The sequence below is a fragment of the Hemiscyllium ocellatum genome, chromosome 1 (genome assembly GCF_020745735.1).
Source record: "Hemiscyllium ocellatum isolate sHemOce1 chromosome 1, sHemOce1.pat.X.cur, whole genome shotgun sequence".
Lineage (NCBI taxonomy): Eukaryota > Metazoa > Chordata > Chondrichthyes > Orectolobiformes > Hemiscylliidae > Hemiscyllium > Hemiscyllium ocellatum.
The window spans coordinates 44,532,717-44,542,004 of record NC_083401.1 but is presented as its reverse complement, the minus strand read 5'-3'; the positions used below and the strand labels follow the sequence as shown (position 1 = coordinate 44,542,004).

The following is a 9,288-nucleotide window of genomic DNA, read 5'->3' as shown; positions in this document are numbered from 1 at the left end:
GAAATTATATATTGAAAAAGACCTGGATTGTTTAAGTGTGTGTACATACGTATGTCTGCGTGCGCGCGCATTTGTCTATGTGTGGGACAGTTCATTGTTGTGTGGTGTTCATTCATCTGTTGCCATAGCCTCTGCTCGGTCTAGCCAAAGTACCATGCCTCAGGGCATCCTTGCCTGCAGCGTATGAGATAGACAACGTTGGACAAGTTGCATGAGAGAGCAGTGTTCCCTCCCAATTGGAGAACACTTCAGTGGTCCGGCACATTCAACCTTGGACCTTCGGGTGACTATCCTCCAAGGCAGACTTTGGGACACGCAACAATGCAAAGTGGCTGAGCAGAGGCTGATAGCCAACCTCAGTACCCATAGGGATAGCCTCAACTGGGACCTTGGATTGATGTCACACTATAGTTGACCCCATCTCTCACACACAGACTCCTACAGACCCATACACTGAATGCCGACTCTCTCCCATACACAAGCTCTCTCTCTCATATGCTCTCACATACACTTCCACACTCTCTCTCACACACACACACACACACACACACACACACACACGTTTGTGGGGTGAATTTGTACTTGCGGAACAACATTTTGTTTTGCTCAAAAACTTCATGAGTCCATGTAAGATTCTGGAAATCCCTTTTTTAGATTAGAATTAGTCTGAACATTGGGGCACAGACAGACTCACGCAGAGCACCTCATACCTTCGATGCATTATCTGAGACGACATGGCACCTATTGTTAAAGTTCACTTGAGAATGTAACTTTTTAAAAAAAGTTCTGGGATTTACATATGAAAGAACTGAAACCAACCTGATCATTCTACAAGTCCCTGGTGAGGCCACACTTGGAATATTATGTCAAGTTCTGGTCACCCTACTATAGGAAAGATACAGAGACTTTGCAGAGGGTGCAAAGAAGGTTTTTCAGGATGCTGCCTGGACTGGAGGGCTTGTCTTATGAAGAGAGGTTGACTAAGCTCGGACTTTTCTCTCTGGAGAGCAGAGGTGACCTGTTCAAGGTAAACATGGTAATGAGAGGCATGGAGAGAGTCAATAACCAGAGAGTTTTCCCCAGGGCAGGACTGACTGGCAGGAGGGGTCACAGTTTTAAGGTATTAGGAGGAAGGTATAGAGGAGATGTCAGAGGTAGGTTCTTTACGTAGAGAGTTGTGAATGTATGGAATGTGTTTCCAGCGGTTGTGGTGGAAGCAGAGACATTAGGGACATCTAAGCGACTGCTGGACATGCACATGGACAACAGTGAATTGTGGTGGGGGGGGGGGGGGTGCGTAGGTTAGGTTATTTTATTTTACATTAGGAATAATCCTTGGCACAACATCGTGGGCCGAAGGGCCTGTTCTGTGCTCTACTTTTTTATATTCTATGTTCTATAATCGAAAATCTTACTCTGTGCTCTCCTCTGTTCTCCATTTTTGCCTTGGTGGCTCCTCCATTGCTCTGACCCCTTATAGACAGCCCTGCTCTGCCCTATTCCCTCAATCTATAGACTATTCTGTTGTTTCCTTTGTGCCAGCACTCCACCCTTACATTAATCTGCTCTGGTACCCATTGTGAGATCATCCATGCCAACGCCACAAAAACCTTTGCACTTCAAATTTTAAGGACATTTAAAACAACCTACCCTTATGCATTAACAATTCTAATTCTTTAACATACATTCCAATGTTTCCTTTCTATCTGCCTGCTCTATCTTTCTCCTCTACCTATTCTCCAGCTTTCCCACCTCCAACACCCTCCATCTAACAATCTTAACTCTGCGTTACCTTCTTCCTGTTCTCCTAGTATCTAATCATGTTCAACCATACTCACATTCCTGAACCTTCCGAAAGCTTTCCCCATTAACTTCTAACCTCATTTTGCCTTCCGATTTGGTCCCCTTTTAGCATTATAGTCTTCCCTGCACCTTGGCCCAGTTTTCTCAATTGCAAACTCCCTTTCACAGGAAGGAACTCTGCTTTGATTCATGATGGGAGATAAAATTAAAAGCAAAAAACGACTAACCATGGGTTACTTATGGGAAGTTGAGTTCATATCATTCGTCATTTGTGTGTTGTACTCCCTTTTGCAGCTTCACTGTTTGATTTAGGCACAGCATATTGAGGATCGGTTTTAATTTAATGCAATTTCAGGAAATGAGTGAACTCCTTCAATTTACATCTTCTTCCATGTTAATATTTTCAATAAGACAACAATTTAGTCTTTTCTTGTGTATATAAAAAAACAAATTTAGTTAACACAATCACACTGTAACACAATACATTTTTGCAGAACCAGATGGAAGCAACTAAATAGCAATACAAAACAACACGAATGCAAACTGCACGCTCTGGTACAGATCAAACGTTTTTATGTGAAAGGCATCAAAAGTTTAACTTAACACATGCCTGGTAACACTGATTTTAAAACCATTTGATTCAGTCATGCTATTCCACCTTTATGTTATGAGTGCAGTCAAGTGCATAATGAATCAACTTTGTTTTTTGAGATGAAAGTCCTGAACTTTCTCATACAACAAACACGTTCTTCAACTGCTCCTTTTAGAAGTCACTTACTCCCAGACTTTAAGAATACAATCTTGAATTGGGGAGTGCTTGCATTGTGTCAGGAAACATTTTCTATCCCTTTGAACTAGTAGGAAAGCATTCCAAAGCATGTGGTCAGGGTTCGGGTGAGCTCAAACTTCAGTAGCATTGTTAATAATTGAGACTAGCTGCTTCTCTGTCCTCTCTATGGGAATGCGGTGAGTGATGAGGTGAGACTATGTGGGAAAAGGACAAAAATCACACAACAAAAAGAAAAGGAAATACTTATGTAACTCAGTTTTGAACACTCCATCACTTTTGAAACATCGCATCTGTATCAAGTATTCCAGGGTTGGGTATCACTCACACAAAGGGAAAAGAAAATCCCCTTACTCTTCAAACTAAAATCCCTTGCATCAAACATCAGAAGAATTCACCCTGTTGCACGCAGATGGGAATTCCCTTTCACCACATCAGTAGTTCTTGTGGTTTGCCTGAATTTCCAGCACCAGTGCTGTCATTCCTGACTCTTTCAGTTTTATTAGAATTTAATCCTGATTGTGGTGTCAGGCGTCAACTTTCAGTAATGCTGGAGTGCTAATTCTTGTTAAAATACTTCAGGATACTGTTGGACTTGGTAACCTTTTTGGGGGATTTAGCATTGGTTCCTGCATTGGTTTTTACTTTACTGGCCAGTTTAGCAGTGTTTTTCTTAGGCACTATCTTGCGTTGTTTCCAGTCGGTCAGCAGTTCGTTCTGAAGCTCAGCAGGCAATTCGGAAAACACGTTTGGATCCACATTTGAGGGTATGGGTCCTGAGTTTGGAAGGGTAAGCCTCTCACATTCCACATCACCCAATTCCAAGATTTTACCAGAGGGTTGGCAGTCTTGCACAGAGGCTGCATTGTCAGTAACAGCACTCTGCTCTGGTTGAGGATCAGGATCATGTGGTAGATTGCTGGGAACGTTTAAACAAGGAGGATCTGAGCTAGAAGTGATTGGACGACAGTCAATGTCTGGTGGTACCAGAAGTTTCCTTTGTTCTTCTGTTAGGGACCTGAACAGGAAGGTGCCTTTTTTCAGCTCTTTCTCTGTAAACTGTTCTTTCTTACTGTCGCATTTCAGCTGGCCTTTTGAAGAGCTGGCATCTGCAATAATTTCCTTCTGAATATTAGCTGGGAGTTCTTTAAATACATCAACGTCAATTCCAGGTGGTAGGTTAGAATCTGAGCACGTCAGGTTTGGGTTAACATGGTCTGATATTCCCCAGAGAGACTCTTGGTAACTTTCCATCCCTTGCAAGGGACCTGCAGTATTTTCACCTGGATCAGCATCATCAGATCCTCTCCACTGTCTGAGTAGTTGTCTACGTGCTTTCCCATTTGGGCTCAAGTCTGATTTTCCTGGGGATTTCTGGGTCAAATAGAACCCGATTGATCCCTTGATGGGTGAAGCCAAAGTGGGCTGAACAAGCTTGGCAAAGCACACGCTGAGAAGGCTGACATAAAACTGAGATCTTGTATCCACCATCTTTTGAAACAGCTTCATTAGGATTTCAACCAGTGGAATCACTGTGTCACAGGGACCTAGTGAATAAAAGTGAGGCATTTACACTCAGGAAGAAGGCACATAAAAATGCATGCAAAATGTAAAGGCCATTTTTCCCAACCAGCCAGCTACTTCCATAGATTGTGGAGAAATTCGACTTTCCAAATGGGAAGTTACTGAATAAATATTTCCTGAACTTCAAAAAGGAATCAGATAAAACTCAAAAACATTTAATTCATCATTTTTTGATCCTGAGGTTGCTTTTCTCCGATGAAAAATTGGTATCATATTATCCCAGGAGTTATCATATTTGAAGTTGTCTCTCCTCACACTCATTCTCACCATGCTTTCTTATTTCTCTGGCTGACAGGATTTCTCTTATCTGCTGCTGGATGCACAGACATTATCTTGGAGGACAAGACACTATCTTCTGTGGCTACAATTCATATGTTGGCCTTGATAGTGAGTATAGGAAGACTATTTTTCAATGGCAGGACCACAACAAATGTGAGTCGACTAAAGTTCAAAGCTCTGCTAATGAGCACTATCCATTGATTCCTGTCTGAACATGGATGTGAGTAGGTGCCAAATGAGGACAGGGGTGTTCTTCAGAATCAACATCAATCTGCTGGCATTACTGTTTGGGTTTATACATGGACTACAGCCATTTGACCCTGCAGCAATGTAGTGCAAATCAACACTTTTAGAAGAGAACAATTAGGAGAAAATTGTTTAATTAAATGTTAAGTTGTGATGAAATTTTAACAAAATCAGTATTTGTGAAGTTATTTGTAAGCTTGGTAAAAGGGAAGACATAATGCCTTTAATAACATGGTGAAAATTTGATTATTCATAGAGTCTGGCATACAAATAGCAAATTAAATGTAATATTGACAAATATAAAAGTGAATAACAGAATGAGTTGGGGTATATAATGAAAAGAATAGAATTACCACTCAATGGTTTCGCAGCCTGAAGTTTCCTTCATGGTCATCACACAAAATTTAGAATGAAAAACAGCCTAATAAGGGACTCCTATTGCCAGTGTCAATTTAGCAGCAAGAATTCTCGTTTGAATAAGACTGAATGTATAATGGTTGCAAAACAATCAGAGCCCAGAGAAAGCACTGATTCTAATTTTAAAAAATGGCAAAATTATACCAGAAGAATAACTTCCTATTGAGCTGGACGTAAAAATCCTATACACTTTCCAATAAGTGAAATTGGTGAATACCTGCAACAGAGATTACAGGCTGCGGCCAGAGTTGCTGTTAGAGATTTGTTCAGTTGATGAGCGCATAACTAACACCTCCAAGAAATATTGTCATTTTAATTTAAGTAATTTATTTGCATGTGTGAGCACACAAACATGGAAGAAACTCGAGAATAGGAGAATATATGTCAATATTTACTTGCACAATCAATGTTGTAGGTGAAGCTGTGAGAGGTGTTTTTTGTTTTAATTGTCTGTAGAACTATGACTGACAATACCCACAATAGAATATGTTGAGAATTAACATCAAAACAGTTGGCTGAACCTGAGTGTAGTCGCAGATTCTACACATCAAGGATCACTGTGGGACAATCTTAAATTTGTAAGGTTAAAAATCACACAACACCAGGTTATAGTCCAACAGGTTTATTTGGAAGCACTAGCTTTTGGAGCTCTGCTCCTTCGTTAGGTAGCTAGTGGGGCAGGATCATGGGACACAAAATGTATAGCAAAAGCAGCAGTCTGAAAACTTGTACTTCCAAATAAACCTGTTGGAATATAACCTGGTGTTGCGTGATTGCTAACCTTGTCCACCTCAGTCCAACACCGGCACCCCAGCTGTCTGTGATATCATGGACCATCAGAGTGACTTGTGTCTAAGCAACTGACCCTCCAATCCTTCTCTGCAGCCAGATCTGGCCAAATCTGAGTTTGCATTGTGCCCCTTTCCACTCTCCCATCTTTTGCATTGGAGGTGGCTCAGAGGAGGTTTACTAGATTGATACTGTAAAGAGTGGATTGTTTTATAAGGAGTGATTGTTCAGGCTGGACATGTTTTCACTGCAGTTTACAATAGTGAGGTATGACTTGATTGGAGCTTAAAAGATCTTGGATCATCTTGACAAGGTGGACATGGAAAAGATTTTTTCGCCTGTATGTGAGACAATGACTAGGGGCCATGATTTTTAAATGAGGGGTCACCCTTTTGGAAACAAGACTCGCATGACTTTGGAACTCCCTGCTTTACAAGACGGAACACAGGCACAGGTAGACAGATTCTTGTTAGACAAGGGAACCAAGGATTACCAGGGGTCGATGCGAACAGGAGATTCAAAACACAAATGGATCAGCTGTGATCTTATTGAATGGCTGAGCAGTCTCACGAGGCCAAGTGGCCTACATCTGCTCTTCATGTCTTCTTGCCTGCCCCATTTTTTGCACCCTCTGCTGGATATACAGCTTTGCCACTGGAATATTGTCAAGGTATTGTGGCTACGTGCTGGATCCATGTTGGGGAGGATTCCCTGCAGCAAGGTAACGATACAGTGCCTTCGGTTTCACTGCATGTGATGCCAGGATTCTAAGGTTCAAGCTGCACCTCAACCTGTGACTGGGGAAGGTAGTGGAAAAATTCCCAATGGTCTTCCCTCCATTGAGATTAAACTGTAGACACCAATTCCCTCTTCCTCTAGGTCCCACCTCTCAAATCACCTCCCATCCAATTTACTTTCTCAGCTTTTATTACCCCGACCCCCTTCTACTTCTCCTTCCACTCTCTTTTGGGTCTAGTTATCCCTTTATTCATTAACTCTGCTTGTCCTGAATAATGCATTCAGTTCCATCTGTACTGGATTAACTAGTGCCTTTAATTCTGAGCCAGGAGGCCCAGGTTCAAGTCCCACCTCCCCTGGATGTGTATCTTACACATATCTGAATACTTATCATCTTTAGTTTTGTTTTTGCAATCGCTGGGGGCTGCTGAGAGTCCCTCAGTTGACTGTGATGTCTTGGATCATCAGAGTGATAAACAACTGACCCTTCTATCCTTCATAAAATAACTACATAAACTTGTGTATGCCATGTGGTTCCTCTACATGCATCACCATCACTGATTGACAATCAGGTGTGCAGCTGAATACTGCACATTCGGAAGAATGGTCCTATCAGATTTGGAATGTTAACTTTGTTTCTCTCTCCACAGTTGCTGCCACATGTGCACAGTTTCTCTTGCATTCTCTGGGGCCCTCTGTAGCTACATGCATCCACCATAAGATGGAGCTCTCAAGCTCCAGGAGCAGAACTCTGTGAAAGCTACAGTCAGACTGAGGTTTCTAAAGTAAATTCACTTTTTCTGGCTTTGCAACAAGAAATCAATAATATTTTTAATAAGTTCTTTGCTCAATAGGTAGCAAAGGAAAGTGTAGTTAAGGGTATTTGGGACATTGATAATATAATTGAATTCAGTTGAAAAAATGAATCATCAATTCGAGTGAAGAATATTGCTGGGTTATGTAGACTTTCCAGATTTTTCAGTTTCTAATTCATTTAAAAGGAATAGTAGTGAAAGCTGACCTTTGTTCTTGAGGTAAATATCACTGCACAACTATATTTCTCAATATTTTAAGAGATGTATACCAGTATACAGTTCAATTAAAGCACTGAGCTGTGTACCAAAGGATTCAGTGACAGTCATCACCTGTGTTAATTTTCTGCATTAGCTGATTTGGAATAGGACACTGTCGACTCTCCCGATTAAACCATTTGTTGGAAGCTGTAGTTCGTCTAATTGTAAGCCGAATGGTCCGTGGTACACGTCCATCTTTATGCAACCTGCAACAACATGTACAATGTCCTGAAGGCAAATACACTTGGTTGATTGAAGCAAAGTTTTATAAAGTATTGAAGAAGGCCACATCATTAGATTTGTTAGGTCCTGGTCTCTTATTTACTGAAACAACAAGGAAAAGCTTTGCAAAGACAGTACAGTAAATAACTATCACAGTAATTAACTTGTAATGTTTTTACTTTACAAACTAATTCTTTGATTTTTAAAAATTTGTCAGTTTTATATGCCAAAAGTTGAGGGATGTTAATGATACGAGATATTTCCTGAGTAACCAGTGTTAGGACGTAACACAATTAAAGGGACAGTGAGACAGCTCAGCATGTGAGGAGAAGCAAAGCTGACATTGCTGAATGTCAACATTCCTGCAACCTGGAGTATTAAAGCATACATTTGGCACTGGAATACATGGTTCATGACCTGATCTGTGAAGATTCATGTCTTACAGACTAATATTCAGGCAAATCTCTTCCTAAAATGTATGCTCTTCTTAAATAAACATGGCATCATATCATTAGATAAATGCCAACATCTAAAACAATTTTAGAAGTTCATCTGAAAATGCTTCACCTACCTGATTAGAAGACTGATCAGCAGCTCTTCAATTCTCATTCTAATTTCATCTAATGAGGAGCACATACTGAAGGTATCTTCATCACTGAGGGACTGAGGAAAACGTGAAGGCTATTATTAAATTGTCTTAGACTTATGCAAGTGATTAAAGCTATTTTCCAGAGAAAGTCATGATTAAATCCCCTAACAGTTCAGGATGTAAATGGATCACATCACACAAATCCAGGCAAATTAGGAAGGTACAGTTTGACCCGCTCCCCCCCCACCTTCCCCCCAGCACACACGCTGTATAAACCGGGTTCGGCTGGCCTAACAATGGTTGGCTCACTGATCTTCTTGAACCAGGCCTTGTTGCTTTGCTGCCTTGACACCATTGCATTTCAGTGCCCTGTATTACAGTGTTTAAAAGAAATTCAAGTGACACTGAGATTGGATTCAGAGGATTTAGCTCTAAGAAGAGAGGAGCAGATGAAGTAAGGACCCTGACAGAGCAGCAGACAGACTGGTGGTGGATCTGAAAGATATTTGGAACATAAATAAGATTATAATTCTCAAGTCTAGAAGGTCTGAGATAGAGCATTTGTGTGTACTTAGATTTTTTTTGAATAAAGTATATTTTTGAAATAAAAAAGTTCTCACGTTTAATGTATACACTTCAGTAGGAGTAAGGGTAAAATGAAGGAAAGGATCCATATTCTATTTAATTGAGGTATCTCTGGGGAACTTAGGCCTGTGGTTGCCCATAGTGTGAAAGGTTGTAGCTCCTCACAGACTGTATCA

The 9,288-nt window shown here is 40.8% G+C and overlaps 1 protein-coding gene across 1 annotated transcript in view; it reads right to left on the bottom strand.

Annotated features, from left to right (window-relative positions):
* Nucleotides 1-2,329: 2,329 nt before the first annotated feature.
* Nucleotides 2,330-9,288, bottom strand: part of poli (polymerase (DNA directed) iota) — a 76,796-nt gene continuing 69,837 nt past the window's right edge. Inside the window, exons 7-9 of the mRNA XM_060829060.1 lie at nucleotides 8,510-8,601; nucleotides 7,789-7,922; nucleotides 2,330-4,137 (exon numbers count right to left, since the gene is read on the bottom strand). Of these exons, the coding sequence (XP_060685043.1) occupies nucleotides 3,149-4,137; nucleotides 7,789-7,922; nucleotides 8,510-8,601 (1,215 nt within the window). The 3' untranslated portion in view covers nucleotides 2,330-3,148. The remainder of the gene's footprint in view (nucleotides 4,138-7,788; nucleotides 7,923-8,509; nucleotides 8,602-9,288) is intronic.